Source organism: Excalfactoria chinensis, chromosome 16, assembly GCF_039878825.1.
Source record: "Excalfactoria chinensis isolate bCotChi1 chromosome 16, bCotChi1.hap2, whole genome shotgun sequence".
NCBI classification, from domain to species: domain Eukaryota; kingdom Metazoa; phylum Chordata; class Aves; order Galliformes; family Phasianidae; genus Excalfactoria; species Excalfactoria chinensis.
In genome coordinates this window covers 5,613,665-5,641,466 of record NC_092840.1, presented here as the reverse complement: position 1 = coordinate 5,641,466, position 27,802 = coordinate 5,613,665, and the positions used below count along the sequence as shown (strand labels likewise).

The 27,802-nt window shown below is 53.9% G+C and overlaps 1 protein-coding gene across 1 annotated transcript; it reads left to right on the top strand.

The window, feature by feature from the left end:
- Positions 1-2,955: 2,955 nt before the first annotated feature.
- FAM222A (family with sequence similarity 222 member A) lies at positions 2,956-26,527 on the top strand. The gene is made up of 3 exons (XM_072351133.1): positions 2,956-3,485; positions 14,545-14,670; positions 24,109-26,527. The coding sequence occupies exons 2-3, from the start codon at positions 14,583-14,585 to the stop codon at positions 25,293-25,295; spliced, it is 1,275 nt and encodes a 424-aa protein (XP_072207234.1). The 5' UTR covers positions 2,956-3,485; positions 14,545-14,582; the 3' UTR covers positions 25,296-26,527.
- Positions 26,528-27,802: the final 1,275 nt, after the last annotated feature.

Genomic DNA, 27,802 nt, shown 5'->3' with positions numbered 1-27,802 from the left:
TCTTCCTCTTCCCTCCTCCTCCTCCTTTTCCTCTTCCTCCTCCCTCTTCATCCTCCTCCTCCTCCTCTACCTCCCCATTCCTTCTCCTCCTCCTTCATGCTCAGCTATCCCATGGCCATCTCCCCTCCGTTCACAGCTCTCCATTTGCTTCCCCAACAGATGTTGGTGTCTCTCCTCTAAAGAGCATTTGAATGCTGGAATCTCTCTTACCCACCCCCCACCAACACCAGCAAACAAAAAGCTTGACATCTCCCATCAGCATCAACATCACTCTCCCCAGTGCCCTGCACAGCCTGCTGCCATCCACCCAGCATCAACACCACCTCTGGAATGGAGACAAGGTGATGGCACCAGAACAGCACCACCCATCACCCCCATACCCCTCTCCCTGCCCTGCAGCCCACACACCTTTTGCTGGCACGGGGCTAAACTGATGTCCTATGAAGATGCTGCTGGAAATAAATGGGAATGCCTTTCCTTGGGGGTAGAGGTGTTTTCTGCCTTGGGATTTGCATGGTGTATGGATGGACAAGGGATGGACAAGGGATGGATAAGGGATGGACAAGGGTTGGACAACGGTTAGATAAGGGTTGGATAAGGGTTGGATGAGGGATGGACAAGGGATGGACAAGGGTCGGACAAGGGCAGTCTCCCCTCCCTGCAGCAAAAGAGGGAACAAAGACCCCCCAAAGCACACAAAGTGGACATGACCTTATTAAAGTTGCCAGGTGGCAGAGGGGTGGCTGCTGCCCGCCCATAACGAGGTGCCTTAATTAACGGGAGGGAGACACAGCCAACCCCTGGTGTCCTTCAGCCTCTCCTTTATGTCCGGGAGGACTCTGAGCAGGGCAGGAGCCAGCGATCCCAAATATCGATGCCGGCCCCAATCAATGCTATCTCCTTTTTCCATGCCCACGAGCTCATTGATTTTTTTTTGTTGTTACCTCTTCTGTTTATGTAATGTCTGAACTTTGCACAACTGAACCGTTTAATGTGCAGAAAAAGAGCCCTGTTGCCATGAAAACGGACCTGCAAATGACAGCATGAATGCTGAGATATCCCTGTTTTATTGGACCATACTGAATGTATTTTAACCTTGATAAGTCAATAACTTTTCGTACAAAAGGAACCAAAGCAGATAGGCTTTCAGAGCCTTGAATGCATTTAAACCGGAGAGTAATGGCCCGGTTTTAATCCCCTGGAAATCTTTCTCATTCTGAGGGCCACTCATTTCCCGAGCAAACTGACATTTGGATCCAAGAATTACAGCGTGTATTTGTCACAATGAGAGATGAAAACGTTCAGCCCTTCGGATCGCTCGCACCAGTCAGAAATAATGATATGAAATTAAAGGGACAACGTCAGCTCTCAGATCACGGGGCTGTGCACCTCGCCGTGAGATCAGCCCCATGCAGATGGGATTTAAGGCTTTGGGTTCCGCCGTCGATCCGATGCATTATTTATTTGTGCTGAGGCTGAAGGACTTGCAGAGAGCTCTTGCCTTTGGCAGAGGTGGCACAAAAGCAAAAGAATTACATAGATACGGTTTTAAAAGGATGCAAACGAGGAGGTCAGAACTGATGGTAATCGTGGAACTCCCACCCCTCGGAGCCAGCCCCAGGCTGATGGGACCCTTGTATAATGATGAAGGTTGGAAAAGACCCCTAAGCTCATGCAGTCCAACCGTCAGCCATTCCCCTGGAATCAGAATCATCATAGAATGGATTGAAAAGGACCTCAAAGATCATCTCGTTTCATCCCCCCACCCCTTGCTACAAGCAGCCTCACCAACCACCAGACCAGGCTGCTCAGATCCACATCCATCCTGACACCCTTTCAAGTACCCGAGAGTGACTCGGGATGCCCCCACCATTGCAGAGCGAAGGTTCCTCTTTAGGCTGAATAAAAAAGCAATCCTTCTTTCTGACTCCCCTAATAGCTTTGATTCAATTATCTCTGAGAAATCTAAGCGCCGCTCACCAACCTAGAATGGCTTCATTCTTATCTCCAGCCCATGCAACATGGAGAGCGGATACATAAAGCCGACAGAGAACTTCCAGTGCTGCACTGCCAGAAAGACGGGCTGAAAATGTTTGAACTGAAACAAATGAATAGTCTGAATAGCCCCGCTCAGAGAGAGAACTGATTCAATATCATGTGTTTTCACAGGGAGGATAATACGTGTTGTGATTACACGGAGGAATCGCTCTCTTGAAAGCCTATCTAGCTATTGGATTAATTGCTCAGCCTTCAGTGCTTGATGGATCCGGAGTGAGGATGGGTGCAGACAGCAGAGGGACTGGGAAGGCTCTGCTGGAAGCCAGAACCCTCTGAAACTCCCACTGATGAGCAAGGAGGAGCTGGGCTGCGAGCTCTGTGTTGCCTTGAGGCAATGGGATTGGAGATATAATGGTAGGGACCAAGAGAAAGGGGTGCCCATCCAGGTGTGAGCTTGGAGGTGTGTTACACCTGATGTTACACAGCACAAAGGAGAGCTTCGGCTGTGCTGGGGCAATGAAACCAGCAGGGCACGGAAGGTTGTCCCGCATGGGGAAGGGCCGTGGGGCAGGGTGGGGGTCGAGCAGGGGGTCGTTAACACCGGCTGCGTTAAGAAGCTCGGCGACCCCGCTTCGAATTTTCCCGCGAAAAAGAAAAAGCCACGTGCTCTCCAAGCTCCGCCCCTCCCCGCAGGACGCGCGGCGGCGTCTCCATAGCAACGAGCCGGGTGTGTGTGTATATTGGGGGGGGGGGCTGGAGGCGGGGCTTTGCCGCGTGCGGCCGCCGGGCCCCGCGTGGGGCGCTCAGTGTCGCCGCCGCCGTCGCTCCGCCGGGCGGGAGGGAGGGAGGCAGCAGCGCCCCGGGGCCGCGCCCCGCATACAGCCCGGCCCGGCCCGGCCCCGCCGCCATGGAGCGCTGAGCGGCACCCGGCGCTGCGCACAAAGGACGGCGGCAGCAGCAGCAGGAGGAGGAGGAGGAGGAAGAGCCGCGATGCCATGGCCCCACCACACGCCGCTGCCGGAGCTCCCTCCGCGCTGTGAACCGGCTCCACGGCGGTGCCGATTTTCCTCCTATTTGGACCTTTAATTTGCTTCTTATTTTTTCCTTTTTATTTTTATTTTTTTTATTTTTATTTTTTTTTTCCTATTTGGACCTTTCCATTTTCGATTTCTTGACCCGTTCGGACCTCTGATATATCCACCTTTTTTTTTTTTCCCTCTATTCGGACCGTATTTTCTCCGCATTCGGACCGCGTTTTTTTTCTCTCTTCGGACCATTTTTCCCCATCCGGACCGTATATACCTATATTATTTTTCCCCATATCTGGACCTTATTCTCATTAATTTTTCGGACCTTCCCGTGGTTTTTTAACACCCCCCCCCCCCCTTCCCCACACTGGCCGCACACGGGGGGGGGCGGCCCGGGGGGGGCGGCCCGGAGCGCCCCGCACCGCAGCGACCGGAGCCGGCCCGGATCGTTCTCTGACGGTAACGGGGGGAGGGCGCCGGGTTGGACGGTGGGGCCGGGATGGAGGTGGGGAGGGGGGTGAGGGGTATCCCGATGCTGCGGGGTTGGAGCCGGGCCTGGGGTTCCCCCTCCCCCCCCTTTTTCCCGATGCAATGCCCCGGTGCGTTCGGTGTGTCTGTCGGGGAGCTTTCGGACGTTCACACGTGTGTGTGTGTGTGTATATTAGGGTGTGTAGAAGCGGCCGTGGGTGCGAAGCGCTCAGGGCAGGAGGAGCTCGGCCTTTCCTCGGGAGCCACTCGTGCTGATTTAGTGGCATTCATCGGCTGTGCGCCTCTCCGTGCCCCTGCAGCGGGGTTGTGCCGTGCAGGCGAGCAAAGCATCCCAGTGTTGTCTCCAACCACTCGAGAGCCTTTCTCCTCGTGCAGGTGGGAGCTGCCTGCCCCCCTTTCCCAGCCAAACTTTCAGCATTGGGGTCTCCCCCTGCCGGTGTGGGGGTCGCGCACCCCAAAAGCAGCCCCACTCGGGGTCTTCTTGTGTCCTTGCGTGAAGCAGGGGAAGAGCGATGATCCCGAGGCTCTGTGCCCGTTTGTAGGTCAGCACGGGCTGCACGATGGGCCCCGCTGCAGCCGAGCACCGTGTGAGCAATCGAAGCGGTTCCGCGTGGGTATTCAGCCCGAGGATGGAGCGGGGAGAAACCCACGGTCCCTGGATTGGGGACCATTGGCCCATCGTGGCTGAACGGGGACGAGCTGGCGTCGCTCAGTGCTGGATCTTAATTGCAACCTTTGGATGAGTGTTGCTGGCTCCCGTTGAGCCCGTGGTGGTGGCCGCGTCCCCGTGCTGTCCCCATTAGTGCTGCCCGCTGGGCACCGCGGTTCGGTTCTGCCTGCAGCAGGTGCCCACAGCTTGTTGGCAGAGCTGGGCTTCAAAGTCACAGCCTCGGGTGACCCGACCTTGGCACGCCGTGCTGTGCCCATACCCAGAGTCTGGAGGGCACCAGGGTTGGCTTCGTGGTGGGATCCTCACGGTGGGATCCTCACGGTGGGGTCCTCGTGGTGTCCACGGCTGCGTTAAGGCCTCGCCGTGCCCCTTCCCACCACCGGGCTGCCCAGCTCAGATCCATGGGGCCGAGCACCCTGAGCCCCCCCAGCTCTGGGGTTGCCCAAAGTGGGGGGTGGTCACCGCTCCGGGACCCCCCCCCAACCCCCGGCCCCGTTCTTTGCGTGTCCGTCTGCGTCGGGCGCATGCATGCATGCAAGAATAAGACGTTGCTTCTTTCTCTTCTTCTTCTGCCTGCGCATTCCTCAAAAAGCTAATATTCATGAAAGGTAATTCAATCAAACCGCGATGCCTATCAGCTAATGCAGCAAAGCTGGCGCAGGGGTGAGAATGGGAGCCAGGAACACAAAAGCCCTGTTTTATTACCTCCTGCTTGCCTGAGAATTGCTTTTCTCCCTCGAGTGAGCCGGCTAAAGCTGGCTTTATTATGTTAACCTATTTGCGTGTCAAGAGCTATTGTGCCTCTCTTTATCTGTGTTTGTATTTGCTCGATGCAGGGAATAAAAGGACGAGGCGAAAATGGATGGCTGGTCAGTGCTTTGCACTCTGGGGGCACTGATTGGTTGCTAAGTGATTTGCATCCCCGGTAATCGCTTTTATCTCGGAAGGATGTCGTGTATAATTATAAGCCTACTGACATCTTTTGAAATCTGCCTAATGGGTGTTTTTAATTTACATGGGAAGCAGGGGCTATTTGTGTTGCTCTGATTACAGGTTGTGCCGAGCGTGAGGTTGGAAATAAAGGCATTTCCCCAGATGTGGGGGAGCGTGGGGCTGGGATCGGGGCCGGTCCTGGCCCAGGGATGGACAGCAGGGATGGATCCCTATGATGTATCCTTGGGGTTCCATCCATCCATCCAAGTTGCCTGTGGCCATGGAAAGAGCCCAGAGTTGAGCCCATGGACCCGCTGCAGGCTGTGCTCTTGGCATCCATTCACCCCAAAGCCATTGGGGTTGGTGAACCTTGTGCTTCCCTCCTGGTCTGCAGTCCCAGGGAAGCCCCGGTGTGGCTGCTGTGCAGGGATGGGGTGTAAATGTTTAACTGGTGTCTGCGTGCAGCCAAGCGCTGCTGGATGGTGCCACGTCCCCATGAGAGTTGCACCCGGTGTGTTCACACACTGCTAAGGGGCTGCAGGGTTGGATGTTAGGAACGATTCCTCCTCCCAAAGAGCAGTCAGGTGCTGGCACAGCTGCCCAGGAAAGTGGTGGGCTCACTGTCCCAGGAGGTGTTCAGGGAACATGAAGATGTGACACTGACAACAGACGTGGTCAGCGGGCAGCGATGGGGACGGGTTGGGGTTGGAGATACTTGAGGTCTTCTTTGGGTTTGGGGACGTGGCAGATTGGGGACATGAAGGGTGGGGGACACCGAGCCTTCCCACGCCCAGACACTCCGGGTGGGAGGCGACTGGTGCCTGCACTCCCAGCAGCCAGCCGTGGCGTGACGACAGCTCGGTAATTAATTTCTCCCGTTGGATGAGGTCAGGGCAGTGCCTGGTGAGACGCGGGGCGCATCGCAGGGCTTGCTGTCCTTTGTCCCCATCCTGGCGGGGACACGAGGTGGCTGGGGACAGCTTGATGAATGGGAGGGCGGCTGGGGACAGCGGGTGCTCTATGGGGGCACGGGACAAGGGTGCTGGTGAGCACCCCGGGGTGCTGTGCCCCTCTACCACCCACAGCCCCAGCCCTGAGCGTGGCACCGGCGCTGCTATTTATGGCTGCCTGTAAACAAACTCCCAATGAAAGAAAGTTAATGACCTGAGACTGACAAGAGCCTGCTGGGAATTTTTATAGCCCCTGGGACTCCTTTTTGCTCGAGAGAGAACAGAGCAGCGTTTTCACCCCAGACAGTGAGAGCACCTCATCTCACACACTGCACCCCATCAGGGCTGGGGTGAGGAGGGTCTCATCGTTGTGGTGGCACTGGGTGCCCTGCCCCCCATGTCGGCCCCTCGTCCCTGAGAGGAGATGCTCCAGCCCTGCACCATCTGCCTTCTGAGGGTCATTTGGTTGTGCTGTAGGCTGGAGAGAGGGCTGGCTTCCCACCAGCAGTAACCAAACACGAATAAAACCTTAATATCCTGCAGCGGAGAGATTGAGCTGCTGGAGATAAATATTCATACTGCTCGTGGAAGGGGGAGAGAACCCAAGTTTGGCTTTCCAAAGAGAAATCATGAGCTGCCCCAGAATGGGGCACGGGGCTGGCTCTGTGCTGAGCTCAGCGCAGTGCTGTGCATTGCATTTGTGCTTCGGTTTCTCCCCCCCTGTGTGGATGTGGCCATATGGGGACAGGCTTACAGGGGACATCCCAGTGGACAGGCATGACCTGGTGATGAGCCCCCACTGCTCCTGGTGCTGCTCCTGCTGCTATTCCTGCTGGGCTGTGGCTGCGATCACATCAGTGTGTTCAGCTCAAAAAGTGCCATCCTGCAAGCAGCTCGAGTTTCCCTTTGGGAAGGAAAAGCCAAAAAGCAGCAGTGAGCAGGAGCAGGCAGAGCCCTCCCCAGCCACGTGCTCTGACTCTCCCAGCACGGTCTGGGGGGGAAGCAGTAGTTTTTCAGTAGCCCTAATGCTTGGGGATATGAGAGATTAAGGTTAGTGACCATTTTTTAACTCAATAAAGGGAAAGACAAGCTGGAGTCTGCAGTCCAGAGATATAATTAGTTCGCAGCAGTGGTGCTTTCTTGATTTAGCTTCAGAGAGCAGAACAAGACAAGGATGTTATACCCAATTAGCAATAACATACAGTCTGAGCCGCGCTAGGTGAGATAACAAGCCATTTTTATAGCTCTTCTTTACGGACTTTTTTTGGGGGGGAAGGAAAGGAGGAGGGGCTCATGGTTTGATTTCTTGTCATTTGGGAACGATTGAGGGATGTGGGAATTCCCTGAGCTTGGCACCATGTTGGCCAGTGCAGGTGGTACAGCACAGAGCTGTGGCCGTTCCCATGGGCTGCATATGGGGCTGGGCAGGACCCGACCTGATGGATGGTGACACTGGGGGCTGCATCTCACCGTGCCCATTAATGACACGCTAAGAGCAGCCCTACTTTGTCACGGCAGCCCTGGGTTTTACGAGGGAACGGCCAATAAAGCAAGGGCCGTGCACACACACTGGATATTTCCTGTCTGCTCGTAGTGGGGTTTATGGGGTGTGAGCCCACAGAGCTTCAGGACACAGGGCAGGGGACATCGCTGTCACCTGCACCGCACTGGAGGGCAGCTGGGTGCCTGTGCCCCATGGCACCGTGCTCACGTGGTTGATGGATGTCCATAATTCAGTGATTTATTTCTTCCCCCCTGTGCAAACCCAGCTGGGTTGGGGTTAGGAGTGTCCTGCATGTCGTGGCCGTGCATTGAGCATCGCAAAGGGCATCCAATAAACCACCCAGCCCAGCAAAGAGCCGGCGTTGAAAACTTGGATGAGGTTTAATTAGTCAGCTTTTAATTACAGGCTCCGGGTTGGAGGTTCTTGGCACGCTGCAGCACCCCCTGCCCCAACCCACCCAGGTCAGGATGTGGGGCAGCCCTACAGCACGCATCCCATAGGGACAGGGACAGCCCTGCTCAGCTCCGCTAACGGCACGGCGATGATCATCATCAGCTCTCGTCGTAATCATTAAGACTATTAGAAAGAAACGTTCGCTTGAAGCTAATGTCAGACTTTCTGTTCTGCTTTGCAAACGCGCACAATTAATGCCAATCAGCTGCGGGAGGAAGCCAACTCGCAATCATGTCTGCTTCATCTCGGCTGTCAGCTGTTGCCATTCCGTGTTGTACATTTTCATACAATTGCTATAAACATAAAAGGGGGAAACTCCGCGTTCTGCGGAGGGCTCGCGTTATTGTTCTGTGTTCATTTTAATTACTTGGCATTCAGAGGCTCATCTGGCCTCGCCGAACAGGCAGGAGAAAGTAGGTCTTTGTAAAACAAATAGATAAATCTTGATAGATGCCTTATTTTCCTATTCAGCGCTTGCGTTGCATTATCTACGGCTAAAGAAGAGAAGGCTGTTTAATTTCTTGTTGACGGGAGTCGTTCTGCACTCCCCCTCCCAATGAAGGCGCATGGGCAGAGCAAAGGAAGGGGGCAGGAAGAGCCGGCGTGACTTGACCGGATGGTGCTATAATCCTCGTTACAAAAGTACACATCAATTATAAGAATTCCTACAGTAATCTCAGAAATCTATCTTTTTCTGCTGAACCAGCTCATTAAAGAGCTCCATTCATTTCCATCTCTCCGGGTGAGGAAAGGTTTAAATCCCCGCAGCTTTGTGTTACAAAATAGACTTAGTGGGACGGACTCTTTCTAGATATAAAAAGGAAGAAGTTGATTTTATTGTTTTCCATCCCCCCCCTTCACCCCCTCTTTCCCATCCCAGCCTCGCGGCGCAGACGAAGCATAACTTAATTAGGCGAGGGCGGCGGGCGCAGGGGGCTGCGGAGCCCACGCCGTGAATGGCCTCCATCTGCCGGGCGCGGGGCGGCCTCAATGAGCCTTTGAAAGGAGCTGTGCCGGGGGTCTGTCCGTGGCCACCCCACAACCTCAGCACAGAGCCCCTTTGTGTGCGTGGGGGACGCGGGGACGGCCGGGCCGGGGTCGTGCGGAGGGTGCGGGTTGGCGGGCGCGTTGCCGCCAGGGCTCTGTGCAAACACGTTAATTTGTTTTCTTTCTTGCCTTGCCTTTTCAGGGTAATTGGTTGCATTTGAAGCCTTTGTGAAAGCCTTTGATTATAGTAATTTCGGCGGCGTGATCTACCCTGAATTCCTTCGTTGGATTCTTTCACAGCTCCGCCGCTCGGGGCTGTGGTTGTGATGCGCGCCTGCCCTGCGTGCGCTGCTGCCATGGGTGGCCAAGGGCTGTGGGTCCGGCCATACCCATCCCAGCAGTGATGGTTCCATGGGATGGATAAGGGCTTGGTGGGCCTTGGCTTTAGGGCAGATACTGGGCTCAGGATTGGCACAGGTCTTGGCTGCGCACTGTCCCGGGTCCCTGCGTGGCTACCCATGTCCCATGGGGCTGCATTTGGTTTTCACAGGGCTTTGTGGCTTATTTGTTGCTGCGTCCTTAGCTGGAATGTTGTTGGACAGTGAGGTTTTGTTTCTAATGGGAAATGAAGGAAAGTTCTGCTTCATTGTTGGGTGCTGACGTTGCGTTCCTATCCCACATAGTGGCTGTTCCTGTGCTCCTCCCCATCCCTGGCTGCACTGAGGCCACTCATTCCCTGCGACAACGGTGTGGGCGTCTCTCCTGAGCTGGCCAGAGCTAAGCCTTGTTAATCCAGCACATGCTGCCTGCAGGTGTCCTTGGCAGCTCCCTGCGGACTGGAGACCTCCCGGGACCTGGCAGTGGGCAGATGGCCATGATAGAGCTGGGGACATCGAATGGCACAGCCAAGGGTGCTGTCGGTGGGAGCGTTCCCCTGGGCGTTGCATGGAGAATGGTTGGAAAAGGCTATGGAGCATCCCTGTGTGCTGTGTGCTCCGAGCCACAAAGCCATGCGTCCCATCCACACCACAGCCCTGGTGCCATCCTAACCCCACAGCCCCCATCTCCATCAGGGCCACGGACAGCACAGGGGCCGCTCCGCTTTCCAGAATCATCATTAACCTGTTAGGGAGAGCTGTTCCCGCTCACGGCGAAAATAGATCTTTAATCTCTGCCCAAAATAGCTCATTTGATGAGAGGCCTCCTTAAAGCTGACACATAAATTTAACCAGGCCGCCCTAACCCTCCGCAAGGATGTCTGCAAATGCTCAGTAGCACTCGAATTGTTGGGGTTGGGTTTTTTTTTTTCCCTTAATTCCATTGTTACGGACGCATCTGATACCTTATTTCTTCCATCAGATCATTTGTAACAGTCAGGAGGCAATTTACTTCTGTCCTCTGATTCGATTTGCGCTCTGTGCTCCCGCAGCCATTCTGCTCGTGGGGTCATTGCAGCTTTTGTGGCCCTGCGTGCAAGCAGAAGGCTATTCCGTGGGTTTTATGTTCTTCTTTCACGTCGGCTTGCTGCCTGCCTGGGTCCCATTCTGCATCCTGCAAGGGCAGAGGATGCTCAGAACTCCCTCATCTCCGTGCTGCTCCAACACTCGGCTGCTTGTTGCAGCTGGTGATGCTGGGGACAGGCAGTGCCAGCCTGGCTGTGCTGCTGTCCTGTCCCAGCTGCTGCCTGGGGCTCCACTGGGATGGAGCTGCATTGTTACAATCCCCATCCCCACATCCTTTCGGTCCCCATGCCCTTCAGTCCCCACCTCCTTGCTGTTCCCTGGGGTTGTTTGTGGTCACTGTGTGGACTGGAGGCTCTTAAAGGGGGGAGAGAATGGGGAAATGGCAGCAAGATGTTTCCTATGTAAGGAAAGGCAGGTGCTGGGCATGCTGTGGGTACAGGTGCTCATTGTGTTGAATGAACAACCTTGCTCTGAGCAGGCGCTGAGGCCACATGCCCATCCTCACATCCCCATGCAGGGACCATCCTGTCCCACCCTGCCAGTCCCTCCCTTCTGCATTCTCCATCTTTGCCTTCAGTCCCCAATCTTCCTTGCAATGGAGCATTTTGGAGGAGCACGACACCTCACACATATCCCTGCTTGGTTTGGGGTTCTGGCTTTGAACCTGAGCTTGGGGAATGTGCTCCTTGCACACCAGGATCTCATCCATGTGCCCCACTGCCCGTGCATTCCCAGAGAGCACCGCACACCCTAACCCACAAATAATCACTTCCAGCATCATTATCCACCACAAACCCTGGCTTCCAATTTTAATCAGAGGGAGCCGGTGTCGCTTTAAGATCTGCGGGTTTTAAAGATCACAAGAGGGGTTAGAGAAAATTACCCTTGACTCTTACATGCTAATGTAATCTCTAACCAGATCTGCAGCACCGCAGCTAAAATTGCTTTTTAGATTAACATTTAATTATTAACAGGGCCCCCTGAAAGGCCCGGGGCTGGAGCGCGGAGGGGAACAGGGCGCACGGTTCAAGCTCAGCCCCACTGGAGACATTTGCTGTATGGAGGGGGAAGGTTGTGGGCAGCCAGCAGCAGCGTGCCGTGCTTTATTGCAGCCCTGGGCAAGGTGTCATCAAACTTTCTTTTCTATTTTATCTCAGGCTCCCCGTGATTTACCGCAGGGTGACCTTTCCTGCATTCACTCCTTCCCGCACCGCGCTGTCGCCGTTGCATGGTGTGTCCTCCTCCTGCCCCGTTCCCACTGCCAGACACCCCATGTGTCTCGATTGCAAGGTCATGTAGCATCCCCGTTCTGCTCCTCTCCATCACCCCCAGATTCCCTTTGTGTGGTTTTTATGCCCTGTACCCAGCTGGGCTGTGTGTTGGGGCCACGGTGCCCGCTCAGCTTCGTTAGCAGTGGGCAGGGATGCACGGCGGCAGCAGACATGGCCCTTTCTTTCCCTAACAAGGGGCCAGCTTCTGCAATCCCCTTTATTCATTGTTCTGCTGAGGCGAACGGCACAGACCCAATTCAGGCTGAGACTTTGAAAGTTCCCTTTCTTCCCCCCCCAGACCCCCCCCCCCCCCTCCTGTCACATTTTCTTTTATCTAAATCCTCGCCTATGAAAGCCTCTATCGACAGCTGCGCTGGCCTTATCTCGCTGGAGGGACCTTCGCGGGGCTCTCAGAGGAGATAAGACCGTCTTATCGGCCTCTGATGTCAGAGAAGGTGCCAAACCCTTCTGTCATTGGAGCTTTAGACACAGAGGGTTGGGGTTTTTTGTTTTTTTTTTTTCTTTATTTTTATTAAAGTCACAAAGACCTTGGGTTTATAAATAGTCCGATGGAGCGATAGGGCTTGGAAATTAGCAGGGTGAGGGGCAGGGAGGGAGGCGGTGGGAATGGGGCTGGGATGGAGGGAGGAGGAGGAGGAGGAGGAGGAGGACGGTGGGGACGTGGTGTCCCCAACCCTTTGGGAGCAGGGCGATGATGTGCCCTGTGCTGGCACACCGTGGTGACAGCACCTGCTGGGGCCTCGCTGGCTCAGGGCCAGCCTTGTCCTTGTCCCCATCCCAACAGTGGAAGGAAGATGGAGCCGTTCTGGAGCCCTTTGCAGCAGCACTGTGGGGCTGTGGGGCTGTAGGGCAGCTCCATCCTCACCCCATTGCCCTGCTGTGATTTGTGTGGCTGTAGGCTGGGCAGGGGCTGTGTGACTCGAGGCAGGGCAGAAAACTGCTGAGTGTTGCCTTTCTTGCCATGAAAGAGCCAGAGCAGCTTGAACTAAATCAGATCCTGCTGATTGGAATTAGTTCAAATGCAGATGGAGCTAACTAAGCTGGCGGTAAGCATTTGAACGGCGCAGCGTCCAATTCCCATCAGCTGATTCAAGGGCTTTTCTGGGCGGCATTAACAAAATGCCACCGAGCGGACAGATGCCCATTGTGCGGGGGGATGATGCTCTCAGCCCGGTGCCAGGCTCGGACCCGAGCCACCCATATAGGATGCAGGGACGTGGTGGCTTTCTGGGGCAGCACAGGGGTTGAGGTGATGTCTGCTGGTGGTGGCAGCCCGGGGTGGGGGTCCCATGCATGGTCCTGTGGCCAAAGCCATCCGCTGGGAGTGGGGGATGCAGCCCAGCCCGGTCCCGGTGGGGCGATGCCAACTCCCAAGCAGTCAAGTGTGCTCAGGCTTTGAATAAGAAGCACTTCATTCTCTTTTCAAACTGTATAATTTCTGCCTGATTGTAATGGCATATTTTAAAATTACCAGAAATCGAAGCCAGAAAATGGATACGGCTGCTTTTACTGCGAGCTGCATTAACAAAGGATATGTAATGCGCGAAATAAAAACACCTCCCTGCCCCCCCCCCCCCTCCTCCTTTTTTTAAGACAGTAATAGGAGAAAATTGGTTTTGAAACTGAATAAAAGTCCCTTTCAGAGGAAATCATTTCTTTCAGGGTACCTTTGCTGAAAGTAAAATAGTGAATAATGAAAGGTGGTTACATGATTGTCTTTCATTTAGAGAGCGCTAGGACAGATGGAATCTGGGAGAAATGCAAGATTGGAATAATTGCATGGTAACAAGGCGCTTGTTGTGAAATTAGTATCTTAAGAAAGTAGTGAAAAAAAGGCTTTTACTCATGAATACTTCATTATTAGGAGCAAACAGCACCATTTGGGTTCTCCAGACACCTGCTCCGTGTGCGGTGGCTCTTCCTCGCCTTTTGCTCCTCACACCTTGCTCTCACAGTCTCTGGTACCTGAATTTTGCTGTGCTGGAGGCCACCGTGGGGATGAGGCAGGAGCTCGTGGTCCCAAGCCCATGTTGGTGGCTGGGAGTGAGCAAACACCCGTGGCCTTTGGTCAGCATGGAGGTGGGCAGGAGTGGTTTGCTATGTGAGGGAGCGTTCCAAGGGGTGAGGATGGAGCTTGGTGAGCAGTGCTTACCCCAGGCACCCCACGCACCACTTGGGGAAGCGAGGGGATCCCCTGTGACATCCATCCCTGACACCTCACATGGACCAGAAGCTGCAGCTCCAAGGATGGGTTTGCTTCCTCTGCCCGCTGTGTGCACAGTGCTGGTGCCATACCAGCGGGAGGCATCCACCATGGTTCCTACAGGACAATGTGCCATGTGCAGGACGTGCAGTTCACACATCAGTGGTGGAGGTGCCTTTGGCCTGACCCCTGCAGATTTCCCAGCTGGATCTTGGCACACCGCAGGACCCAAGTGGGATTTTGATGCCTGCAGGCCAAATCCCTGCTGTGCATCCAATGGTTGCAGCTGTCCCCGGGAGCAGGAGGAGCTGTTCTGTTTCCTGCAGGAAGAGCAGAAAGCATCACGGGGAGCACCAACCACCCACTGAGCCCTTCATATTTATTTTATAGAGCTTCATATTTATTTAAGGCTTCCATACTTATTTATTTATCTCCAAAAGAGCAAAGGCCCCTGTGCAGCGGGTGCGAGAGCTCCCAGCCTCCATGCATGCAGACTTTGCCCAGCAGTGGGTGCGGGTGCACGGCCGGACCCCCTCTCCCCCCTCCCCTAACACTGTCTCTCTTCTCTTGGCAGTGCACGGTGCGGCTGCGGCCGGCCAGGACTCCCAGACCATGCTGGCGTGCCTGCAGAGAACCCAGAACCCACCTGGGCAGCACCTGGCCTGCCCCAACCCCAACAAGGCACTGGAGCCACGCAAGTGTAAGTGCCCGTGGCTGTGGGGAGGGATCTTGTACAGCATCATGGGGCTGATGGGGTGCTCTCAGGTCTGGGATGCTCCTCGATCCATGGTGCTTCAAGAGCCGAGATGCTTTGAGGACTGGGATGCTCTGAGATCTGGCATGCTTCAAAATCCAGGGTGCTCCCAGACGTGGGATGCTCCGAGATGTGGGTTTCTCCATGATCTGGGATGCTCACAGATGTGGGGGGTGCTCTGAGATCCAGGATGCTCCCAGTTATGGGATGCTCTCCTGTCCAGGATGCTCTGGAGCCAAGCTGGTGCCTCGCTCTCAGCATCCCCAGGGCATGCACGCGCCGCTTGCTGCTTTGATGCTCCTTGTCTTATTGGAAAAGACATTTATTTAACTGATAATTAAAAAGAGCAGGAGAAGCTGGGGCGGGGGGCTGGGGGAGGAAGAAGACCAAGATAAGCAAATTAAATTGGGTCACTGGGGCTGATAAGTGGAACTTCAGAAAATCTCATGCAACTGCCTGCAAAGCGCAGCGCAGACAATGTCCGGTACCTGCTCACAGCTCCCAGACCTCCAGCCCCCACTCCTTCCTTTCTCTCCATCCCTTCCCCCTGTAATTACTTTCCCAGTTTTGCTGCAGCTCGCCTTCCCAACGAGCTGGCCTTTCAGATAAGCTGTAAACTAGTTACATTAAAATGGGTTCCAAAAGGTCACTCCAGTAAAGCACCTGTCTCTCCCAGCCTTTGTCTCTCAATCCAAACCATGATTAAATGTATATTTAATGAGCCTGCTTTAGGCAGGCGTGTTTGACCTCCCCGGCTGGGAAAGACGCATTAAGATTCTCAAGTGATGAATGTGTGTTTTAAAGAGGGGAGTGGATATTTTTCTGCTGGTCTCAGTTGGATTTTTAAACATTGCAGGCTGAAGACAAATCAGCTGCTAAAGCTCTGCTTGTTAGTGTGTGACAGCCCCTAGGCATTTGTTTAATGATCTGTATTTTCCCGGAGACATTTTCCCCTCTACCTGGGCATCCTGGCATTGCCAGCATGGGGTGGCACCAGCTTTGTCCAGGGTTACGTGTGAGAGTTGGGGCTGTTGGTTGTGGGGCACGGGGCGGATGGGACCGGTGACCCCAAACACTTTGCATCCAGGCACCTTTGGGGTTTTGGCTCTCCATGGCCTCGGTGAAGCAGGCACGGCCTGTGTGCTCACGCTGAATCTGTGCTGCTCAGGTCTCTTCCCTATTAGTGTCTGGAAGGAAAATGAATGTTGCTCTTGTAAAATTATTCCTAATCCGTCATGGCTGAGCAGCAGCACAGGGCTGGCGCGAGGGCTGCGGCTCCCGGCTCTCCTTGGTGCCATGTGCTAATGAGTGGAGCTGTGCCCTCAAGGCCAGGACCTGCAGTGCAGAGCCCAATGGGTTGCAATGGGGACCCCAGGAGTGCAGCACTGGGTGTTCTGTGTTGTGCCCGCTGTGATGCTGAGGTCAGGATGCACCCACCTGTGCCTGTAGTGTCCCCAGCCCCAGGGTCCCCAAACTGCATCCCTGGCAACAAGGGCAGCTTGCAGAGCTGCCACCGCAACCAGATCCAAGCAGATGGGGAGCGCACGAGCACTGGGGGCCCCCAGCCCTGGGGCAGAACCACATTGTGGGGTTCATTCCCCCCACCCCCAGCACGCACTGTGCATAGCCACGTTCCCCCAGCATGCTTGCCGCTGGCCAGGTCACCTTAATCAAAGTTTAGCTGACCGTATGTTTCCGCTCATTATGGGAAAATACAGCATGTCTCTCTCCTCTCTGCCTCCTGCTATTTCAAATTAAATTGCAGGTGACATTCAGGGCCACGCATCTGGTTTTGAATACAATTTTCCCTTCTTTATTTATGGCACCTGTGGTAAGCGGGGCAGGGAGGAGCTCGTCCCGCAGCGCCTGCCTGGCTATTGGGACAAGATAGCATTTCCTTTAAACGAGACACAATTTAGAAGTGCCTCTGATTACTTAATTTGCTCCTGAGTATCTCAGTAATTATCTTTATGGGTCTTATTTCTGTCCTCTGGCATTGTTTCTGTCGATATTAAATGAGTCTGGCTCTCGGCACATTGGCCGTCTGGCCCAGCACCACTGTGAAATCCTATTACCCTGCCGGTGCCACTGATTAATTTTTGTATTAATTTCACGTAGAAGGTGAGCGGATTCATTTTCCTGCCCGTGGTGGGAGCCAAAAGCCCCAGCACCCTCATCCCCTGCTTGTTCCCTGTGCCCCAATCCCAGCTTATGGTGCTTCATGCTCCAGCACAGCCTCCTCCAAGCATCCCACTGCATCTGCTCTGGGTGTTGGCACCGTGATGCTCACAGCAGCAGCCAGCTTTTGTCACCGGCGTTGTGTTCTGGACACTGCATTGGGATGGTGTCCCACTCCAGCAGCGAGCAGGAGCTTCAGAAGGAGCAGCATCCTTAGGAAAATATCACGTCCAATTAACTCCAGCAGGCTGCTCCCTTTTGATTTTATTCCGTGTGCATTACAGGAATCCTGAGCTTTATTTAAATTATAAATCAAACAATACCACTCTGGGCTTGGCCAAACTCGTTGCTTTTCTCGCTCTCTGCAGCGATGCCTTATATTTAATTAAATGCTCCTTTCTGTGTGCCCACCTCTGGAGCTCACCGTGCTGCCGTCAGCTGGCCGGGCAGTGGGGGGGCCATGAATGGGATCAATATTGAGCCAAGAGGGCCGGGCAGCTCCTTGAACTCTTAAGCTTTAAGGACGTCAGCTCCCATTGCAGCAACTCTGGTTGCGTTGCCCATTGCAGAGCTGTCTGGGGCTCACAGTGCTGCAGCCATGGGGCTGTGGGAAGCGAGATGCCCCAGTGGAGTGCAGGTGTGGCTGGGAGGGCAGCAGGTTCTGTTCCTGCTGGATTTGTCCCACTGGTGCTTTCTCGACCTGCTCGTTTGCGGTGCTGACAGCTGCAGGCTCGTCTGGTTATTCCCAGCTGCCCCATTACTGCAGGGGAGTCCAGGCTGCTTGAAAAGGTCGCTCCACTCTGCAGTCCAGCTGCAAACAGGGGGATATTTCCCTGGTTCTGCTCACTCTTTCCACCTCCGATACAGGCACAGTGGCTGCACACCCTCACCTGGGTCCCAGTGCCCAACAGGTTCACCAAAACATGTGTTTGCTGCCCATGTGGTGCTTGGCTCAGGGTCCCTTAGTGCAGCACCTGGTGTCACAGTGCAGGGAAGATGAGGAGGGCCAAAGCCCTGTGAGCACCGCAGCCCCAGAGAAAGGGGGATGCAGTGTCCTTGCTTTGCTACATCAGGAGGGCTGTGGAACAACCCCACCTGTTTTCTCGCACATCAGGAGCTTTGCTGAGCTGTATTTTCTCCCTCCTCATCTGCTCCCTTTTTAGTTTGTTTTGCAGATGCCTTTTAGAAAGATGAGATAACGAGTGCCATTTGTTTACCCAAGCCTGTTGTGGAACAAAAGGGGGTTGACACGCTCACATCAAATGCCACCTTGTGCTGCAAACATCACTGCTGTAGGGTCGGATGCTATAGGGGCAGCATTGCATATAGCAAGCTGCTCTGGGGGCATTCCAGATGTCCCTGCACACTATGGGACGCACCCATGGCAGCTCACCTCTGAGTGATAAAACTCTTTAATTGCATATGGAATAAAGCCGCCTCGAATGGCTTCTCATTACACAATTCTACTTACACCAAGGGCATTTTCATTAAAGGAGCTGCGGCTCAGCTCTGCTTTTGTACACACCCATAAAATATCATTTTAATTTCATGAGGGGTTACACATGAGTGAAATAAGATTAATTCTTTCATTTTCACTTTCTGGAAGGGGTCGGTTAATGATGGTTCTGCGTATTTATATACGTGCCATAAAGAAAAAAAGGAGTTCAATTAACTACCGTGCCCAAAATGTGCTGTTGAGTTGCACTTTTCCCTGCCAGGAAATGCTGCAAAAACACTTTCGATCGGTCACGTGTGCTGGGGGAGATGGATGGGTGATGGGACACTCTCCAGGTGAGACCCCGTGGTTGTCAAGGATGGAGCTGAGCTTGAAGCTTTGTGTGTGTTCAGCCCCTGGTAACCCATCCCATGCTTGATTTTTATTTGCATTCAGACTTTTCCTCGTCACTCTTTCTTTCTCAGCTTATTGAAGGGTTTTTTTGCTACCGGTGCCTTAAATGAGAACTGTAGGAGCTTCAGGAGCTTTGCTGTGCACTGGGTTCCATCGGTCCAACCAGCCACTGGCATGAAAAGTCTGAGTTTTGAAACAGATCTAATGTTAAAACGCTTCCATTGGCATGCACCAGGCCCACGTAACAGAGTAAGGGACAGGGATGAGCTGCAGGGCTGCGTGGGGTCCCTTCTGGTCCTATTGGTGGCGTGGCATCAAGGTGGCATCAGGATGGCATTGTGTCAGCCATGGGATAGCACTGGGGTGGCATCAAGATGACATCGGATCAGCCAAAGGAGTGGCGTTGGGATGGCATCAGGGTGGCACTGGGTCAGCCATGGAGTGGCATTGGGATGGCATTGGATCAGCCAAGGAGTGGCATTGGGATGGCATCAAGATGACACTGGGTCAGCCGTGGGGTAGCATTGGGATGGCTTCAGGGCGGCGTGAGTGCAGCATCATGGTGTCACAGGAGTGATGTAGGGTGGCCTTGAGATGCCACTGGGACAGCATTGGGGTGGCACCAGGATACCATTGGAGTTGAACTGGGGTGCCAGCATGGTGCTATTGGGGTGGAAGTGGGGAGCTATCGTGGTGCCATCAGAGCAACACAGAGGTGACATTAGCACGTCCCCAGAGCCAGCATCCCCACGCCTGCTGGCCACGGTGCCGCGGCAGCGCGCGGTGCTAATACCTCGGCGAGGAGACAAATAGAAAGTGACACATGTGTGTGTAGACTGGTATTTGTGGTGACGCTTTGACTGCAGATAATAAAGTGCTCGCCCTGAGGTGATCCAATTCAGCAAACGCCTCGGCAAAGCCGCGCGCTCCTTCAAGGGAGAGAATAAAGGGGAGGAAAAAAAGGCCCGTCTGAAATGACATGTCAGCCTAAAAAGGGAACGTGTTAATGGATGAATATCTCGGGATGGCAAAGCCCTGCTCTTCCCTTTGTGCTTTGTCATGAATTTTGTTGTCTTTGCACATTACGGCTCCTGCGCGGCTGCCGCTCGAGGTTTGCCACCTACGTTTATTCAGATGGATTTCTCCAGCTATTATTCCTGTAGTTGTTTTTAATTTAGGACCTTGAAGCCGGTGTGCATTTTTCTCTCACCGGGGCGGCTCTGCTGGGGGGAGGTTTTGTGCCAGCTGCTTGTAGAGCTGGGCTGCCGGCTCCCAGTAATGGGGACCCTTCGACTGGGGGGCTCTTGCAGTTGGGGTGCTCCTGCAATTGAGGGGCTCCAGCAAACAGTGGGACTTCTGCAAGCAGGGGGTCTCATGCATGGCAGAGCCCATTGTATCATACCCAAAGATGCCACGGAGCTGCCATGTGCCCCGAGCAGTGCTGGTGGGGGGCTGGGGACTGCACAGGTGCGGGTCCCCCCTCCCCTGCACCCCCTGCTGCATCCGCCACACTGCAGTGGCCTCTGCACCACCCATCCTGGGGACATGATCACCATAGAAACCGCTGCACTTCAAAGGGTGGAAAACGGCAAAATCCGACAGGGAAGGAAGGAAGGCATGTAGCAGGGGCAGTGCCAGCACAGCTCGGTCAGGGCAGCATCCCCACGTGTCCCATGTGTCCCCCCAGTGCCAACATGGTGCCACTGGTATCCATGAAGCTTTGTCAACAGGAACTTGGGACCCCAGCATCAGGGCTTTGTGTATTTGTCAACACTCCCGGCGCTGTGTTTGTTTTCTTCCAAACGTTGTGCAAATATTGAGGCTTTTAAAATCTGCTCGTAGTTTTGCAGGGAGGGAAGCGGGACTGCTGGTCTATTTTAGGAGCTTTGAAGACACTGAGGCTTCCCCACTGTGTGGGAGCAGAGCGTCTCGTCCCAGAGCTGAGTGAGCTCTGGGCTCTTGCAGAATGGAATGCAAGAGTGGAGCCTCCCCATGTCCCCACGGGGTGCATGGCTGTAGCTGGTGCTGGCTGCTGCTGCCACCGCATCCCTGCCAAGCCCTTGGTCCCCTCCACGTGCCCTGATGTCCTGCTTGTCCTCTCTTCTGCATGCTGGGAAATGCCTGGATGCAGCAGGTGCTGTGCTAACAATTGTGCAGCCTAAAAGCAGAACAAGGTCGCTGCTTTGGTTGAGGACATCCCATCACCGTGGCACAGCTCCTCCACTTTCTCTTGCCACCGGTGGCAAAGCGATCCCATGCCTTTTGTCAGACATTTTGCACAGGCTTTTCCCTCAGAGCACAGCAGGGCTGAGGCTGCCCCAATCCATAAAAAAAAGATTTATTTTGGATTGCCACGCTGTCAGGGCCCAGGTTTTAAATCTGTGTCTTGAACCGAATTTGGTGGCCAATTTGCTAAAGTAAAAAGTTGTTTAGCTGGAGGCGTAATCTTATAAGCCTATGCTGCCATTATAATGGCTTCTCATTTCTGCCTAGCTTTCCAATAATGCTTTGAGCAGAAGCTTGGAGTAATATAAAAAGCCATAGGATTATTACTGCAGGCGATGCATTTTCCATTTACAGTAATAAAATACCGAAGAAACAAAACAATTTAAAATTCCAATAAAATTCAAAACAAATCTTTGGCTGCTGAGCAGATTCAATTATTTAGCTGTTATTGAGTGCAGGCTGGAAAAATAGAGCAGGTCAGGGAGGGAGGGGGAACCTGAAGCTGGCTGTGTGCTGTCTTTATCTGGGGAGAAGGCAAGAGGAGGCGGCAGATGGCCAGTGGCACCCAGTGGAGGAGGCAGTCACCAATGGGTGTTGCAAGGACGGGAATCATAGAACTGTGGGATCATAGAGGTTGGAAGAGACCTCCAAGATCATCAGGTCAACCTGTCACCACCATGTCTGCTCATAGAACGGTTAAGATTGAGAAAGACCTTTAAGACCTTCAAATCTAGCCATCAACCCATCCCCACCATGCCCGTGTTAAGACTGGAAAAGACCACCAAGTTCATCAAGTCCAACTGCCAGCCCATCACCATCATGCCCACTAACCTATGTTGTGCAGTGCCGTCTCAATGTCACCCTTTGAGTCATTGCTGCCTCCGTCATCCACATCCTCCTCCTCCTCCCATGGCTGCGTGGATTTGCTGCTCACCAGTTCAACATGCCCGGTGCTCACCACGGGAAGCAGAGGGGGCTGCGCCACATGCCACCACCTTCATCATGACATCCCCAAGGGTTCAGCTTCAAGAAGAGGAGGGGGAAGAAAACTGCCAGCGGCCGGCTGAGCGTCGGGCGGGCTGTCTGTGCCTGACGGGTGACGGCGGTGCTTCAGGAGAGTTTGCATCTCTCAGTAATTACAGCCCGTTAGAAAGCAGTAATTACTCCGGAGAGGGGGAGCCGCTTACCAGCAGCGCGCACGAACGCGCCAGGAGCCTCTTGGAAATTGGTAGCTCTGTAATTTTCCCAGTGGGGGTTTGGTGCGTCACCCTGATATGTGACAACACACTGAATTTGTGACTTGTCAAATCCAACCCAGCTGGTGTGAAGAAGGTGACAAAAGAGGCTCCTGGCTCTCCCTCGGATAGCTGGTAGCCGTGCATGGGGCCATCGGCGAGTGGCGGTGTGTGGGGCGATGCTGCTCCATCCATCCATCCCCTCCTTTTTTTTTTTTGTTTGTAATTTTTAATTTAATTTCATTTTTTTGCTTTGAAAGGAGTATTCTCCCCCCCTCCCTCCCTCTGTGGAATGGGTTCATTAGGGATTCTGCAAGTGTCACCAGCTAATTAGTGTCATGTTAATTGAGCATTCACGATGCTGCCACCTCCAAGGACAGCGGTGCTGGCGTGAAGGGGAATGCAGATGCATGGTACTCATGGTGCTGCTGGGCAGGTGCCCCCAGTCCCCACCAGGTCCCAGCTCTGCTCATATCGGGTGGGTTTGCCCAGCATGAAGCAGTGCCCGTATTCCGCTGCTGGAAGCTGTAACATTAAATCCTGCTCAAAGACCCTGGTTTTAATTGGCTTAATATACTCGTTAATAACAGTGTCTATTTAAGACACCTGTAAAAAGCCCATAACATTAACTTAATGGGAGAAATGGCTGCTGAACACTCTTCCATTCTGCCTTTTAAATTACTGGTACGCCACGTTAATGGAGAGAAAGGAGGTGGCCATCCATGGCCTCACTCCCTGCATCCCTGTGGATGTTCCTGCTCCTCCAGGGGTGCTGTACACCAGGGCCCAGGGGAGTGAGTGCCCCAACGTCCCCCTAGGTGCTGTTCTTAAAGCCAGGCCTTGTTCTTGCAGGCATAAGGAAGGGTTCGTGGGAGGGCTGGGGCTCCTTGGTAGCACTTGGCATGGGGTGGGCTGAGTATGGCTGTTGGCTGCCTGTCTTGCTGGCAACGTTTTGGAACAGTGGCAGTGCTTGAGCCCTCTCCACACTGAGAGATGTAGGGATGTTCTGGGGAGCTGGGCAGCGGATAAACCCATGGAACAAACCCCTGGGACCTGTCTCCTTTGCCTCCTTTTTAGCAGTGTCACCAATAACTCCATGGATGGAGGCAAATTCATGGGCACCGTGTGGGGGTCCCAACACGGTGCTGCATTAGGAACTGAAAGCCAACCTGGCCCCCCACTGCACACCATGTGCCGGCGTGGATGTGCACACGCATGTGCAGATTTTAAACACCTAATTTATTCCATCTATTAGATAGATTTTGTAGATTTAATCATTTTCACAGTTGGTGGCTCATTGGATACTCAAGATAAACTCCAAATGAAAGTATAATGGGTACGACAAATGAGTTTTCACACCAGAATGGCAGAAACTTGCTTGGGAAAGAGTTTGAAAGGAGCAAAAAAAATATATACATATATAATAATTTTTTTTTTTTCCTGCGGTGGCTTTTGCTGACTACAGTAGGTTACCACAGTTAATTTCACCAGTTTTGTTCATCTGTAAAATTGCATAAAAGTGACATTTTTGTGCTCATTATAGGAACTGCTGATTTATGGCTGGTAAATGCGATGCTTTTCCATTTTTGGTGAGGTTCTCGTAGCAGCGCAAAGCACCCATGAAATTGCTTGTATAATGTAGTTTAAATCCAATCTCAGAGAAAGATTCCCCCGTTGGGTAAAGTGACATTTCCATTCTCCACACCGGGTTTATTTTAGGCCACTTAGAAGTGACTTTCTAAGCACGAGGGGGCACGTTTGTGCCGTGACCTCGTTTCTGTTGGGCAGGTTGATGCTGGAGAAGGAAAAGGAGGAGGAGGAGGTGGAGGGGGGTGTGAGGCTGAAGAGTGCCCACAGGTCTTGGAGTGGGATTGATGCTTTGCTTTGCTCCCGCAGGCGAGACGGCAGCACCCATGCATTCCCCGCGCTACCCCAGCCCCGCCGAGCTGGACGCCTATGCACAGAAAGTGGCCAACAGCCCGCTGACCATCAAGATCTTCCCCACCAACATCAGGGTCCCACAGCACAAGCACCTTAACCGAACGGTCAATGGGTACGACACCACGGGGCAGCGCTACAGCCCCTACCCCGTGCACGCCGGCGGCTACCAGGGCCTCCTGGCCATCGTCAAAGCCTCCAGCAAAAGCGTGGTGAAGAATGCGGAGGGCAAGCGGACTAAGCTGTCGCCCGCGCAGGCCGGCGTCGCTCCCTACCCATCCTCAAGCACTTTAGCCCCAGGTCCCTCCTGTGCCGGCCCGCTGAGCTACCACCAGAAGCAGCTGGAGGGCCCCGTGCCCCCCAATGTGACGGTGGCGGGCTCGGCACTGCCGCTGGCGGGCCGTGGCCTGGCGCTGCCGCCCTCCAACCTGCCCTCCATCCAGAGCATCATCTACCAGCTCAACCAGCAGTGCCAGGCTCAGGCCACACAGCCTGCCTGCCCGGCACTGCCAGCTGCCCACCCCAGCCCAGCCAAGCATGGCGCCTTCCCCACCATGGCCTCGGCTTATGCCGTGCTGCCTGAGTGCCGCAAAGGAGCCGAGCTGCCACTGGGTTCCACCCCGGCATTGGGGCCGAAAGCGGGGCTCTACCCCGACGGCGTGGACTACCTGCTGTGGCAGCAGAAGCAGCAGCAGCACCTGCGGGTGTACAGCGGGGGCAGCGGGGCCCTCAGCAAGTCACCCGAAGCCTGCGCAGCTGCCTCACGACCCTACGGGCCGGCGGGGGAGAAGGTGAGCTCGTCGCCATTGAACTGCATGCACGGCAACTTCGCGGTGGGGCAGTACTTTGTGCCGCCGTGGAACAGCGTCCTGGTGACCCCCACCAGCGACTGTTACAACCCACCACCTGAGCTGGGCCCCGTCCCGCGTGAGCTCGGCGTGCCGCCGGCCGAGGGGCTGCCCAGCAAGGCGCTCTGCAACACCTCCATCCTCAGCAGCAGCCTCCAGTCGCTGGAGTATCTCATCAATGACATCCACCCGCCCTGCATCAAGGAGCAGATGTTGGGCAAGGGCTATGAGACCGTGTCTGTGCCAAGGCTCTTGGACCACCAGCACGCCCACATCCGCCTGCCTGTCTATAGATAAGGGGCAGCTGCTGCTCTTCCCAAAGCCAGGATGGCAGCCGGGCCCTCCGGCACCGTGAAGCCGTTGCGGGGTGACGGGGTTGGTTGGGGTCGGCTGCCAACACGGGTCCCGCAGGTACTGGCATGGAACCGGGCTCATCGAATCGCGTGCGCCCGCTGGAAGCCAAGGATGAAGGAATGCTTGTCTTATATAGCTCAGAAATCATTTTATTTCCACGAATGTGAACAGGGAATCGCTACGAGTTGCTGCTATCCAGGGAGAGGAGCTCCGTTCTGCGCATGGCGCGGGCCGCAGGCAGGGTCCCGCCGCGCTCACCTTTAGCTGAAGTCCGTAACTTGCACTGCTTTGATTAAAAGCTCATAACTGGGGACAGCCTGGACGCTATTTAAGAAAAAAACAAAAAAAAAAACCACACTTGAAAACTTGAACAGATTTTTCTTTTTTTTTTTTTTTTTTTGTTCTTTTTATTTTTTCAGTTGCCCACAACGCGCATCTTGGGTGCCGGCCTATGGGGGGGGGGGGGATGAGCCTACGGCACTGCACCCACGGTGCAGATCTCCAAGGGTTTGGGGTTCTTTCTTCCTTTTTTCTTTGTTTTTGGGTTTGTTTTTCTTTCCTTTTCTCCCTCCCCCCCCTCCTTTTTCTAACTGTCCATTATCCTTTTGTTCCGTTCTAGAGGCAGGCAGTGTGTAGAACCACGTTGGGTTCTGCACCCAGCCCTCGCACCACAGTGGGATCGTGGCAGGCTTCTTCATTTCTTTCTTTTTCTTTTAAAGCAGCTCAGAAATGCTGGTTACCCTCCGTTATTCACCCCGTGTCATTATGTGCTTAATAGGTTTATTGGTTTAAAAAAGGCTCTGCGTCACCCAATGTTTTTCTGATGAGGCAAGGAAACAAACACTACCCCAAGGAAACCCAAGGTGATTGTGCTCAGATAAGAGGTACTGTATCCCTGAAAGGCCTGTTCAAGCACTAAGTGCATTTACAAAATCTCTGAGAATGTTTTTTTTTATACTAAAATCGACCATTATATTCTACTGTGAGAAGTGCTGGCTGCACTTATATTGTTTTAAAAAGGAGAGAAAACAAATGAGAGAGAAAAAAAAAAAAAAAGAAAAAAAAAAAAAAAGAGAAAAAAAAAATCCACAAAACCTGCAAGCTGTGTGTCCGGATGTTGTTTTTCCCAAAGTAAAACCAGGATGTTGCTGGATGTGTGCTCTGGATTTTGTTTGCTTGCTGTGGCGCTCACCCAGCCCTATAGGAGGGACCCGCTGTCCCACCCCTTCCCAGCCTGACTTCACCCCGCAGATTTTAAGGCACGAAGGAGCACCTATAAATAACCTCCTTATGATGCTGATCCATTAATCCGGCCGTGGCACCGGGCGAGATGCACGCATGTGTGCGGGGTGTGCGCCAAAGCCCTGGGATTAGGGGGCCATGGCCCCATGTGCACTGAGCCCGGTGGTGTCCCCACTCCATGCCATCAGGTGTGGGGCACTGGTGGCATCGCTCGTCACCCGTGTGAAGTGATTTGCCCCATAATGTTGGTGAGAAGTGGGTTGCTTTAGGGTTATGGGTACATATGTTCTTCCCAAACCTACCAGGATGGGGATGGACACAGGGATGGGTCACCACTGCTCCATCCACTTTGGTCATACTCTGGGGACAGCAAGCAGGCATAACAGCCAGTCAAAGCAACAAAGTGGAACGGGGACAAAAAGACAAGCAAAGGGACAGCAGTGTCCCGTGGGGACACCCAGCAGTGCCCAGCGGTGTGCCAGAAGGAGCGCTCTGAGCTGTGCCCCAGCACATGGGGCAGTGCCACCTCCATAGCAGCACCTTCTCCCTGCCTGGGGAAGGATGGCTTTTCAGCTCTGCAAATATCTTCCTATTAAAATAATCATCATAATTTCGGAGGCAGGCACACGCCAGGCTGATATTAAACTTCGCAGCCGCCTTTGCTGGCTGAGAGCGAGGAGGAGAGACAGGCAATATAAATGGCACGGCTGAGAAAAGGACTTAAAAAAACCCCATCTCTCATTTTGATTGATATTAGCTTCACAAATTAAGCTTTAGATTTATCTAAAAATAAATTTGCTTCCGTGCTCAGCGTGCTGGATGACAAGTGCTTTTCTCTTCCCTTTGTTGGGTTTGTCATCGCTGGCACGGCGGCGTGGGAGGCGGGGGCTGTGCCCAGGGGGCTGTGGGGCACGAGGGGGGTGGGCATGAGGCAAACACAAGCTGTATGGGAACTGTTGAGTCCCAGCCTGAAGCACTGATTGAGCACCTGGGGAAAGGGCTGGGTCAGCCCTGGGAGCACAGGTGAGGGCAATTCATGTGTGTGATCCGAAGGGGTGGATCCTGGCTGCACCTCTCTTAGACCTCATGGAAGGGCTGACTGCCCCTGGGGAAGGAGCTCTTTCTGGAGATGATCTTTTGCTGAAGTTTTCTTCTGTGAACCTGGAATCTTCTGATGTAGGTGAGAGATCTCTTCCTTAATAGCACCT

What these genes read in the sequence shown, in the direction of transcription:
- FAM222A (XM_072351133.1), top strand. Translation starts at nt 14,583, where the DNA reads ATGCTGGCGTGCCTGCAGAGAACCCAGAACCCACCTGGGCAGCACCTG. An exon ending in GGCACTGGAGCCACGCAAGT is followed by an intron (nt 14,671 to 24,108) that starts GTAAGTGCCCGT and finishes TTGCTCCCGCAG; the next exon opens with GCGAGACGGCAGCACCCATG.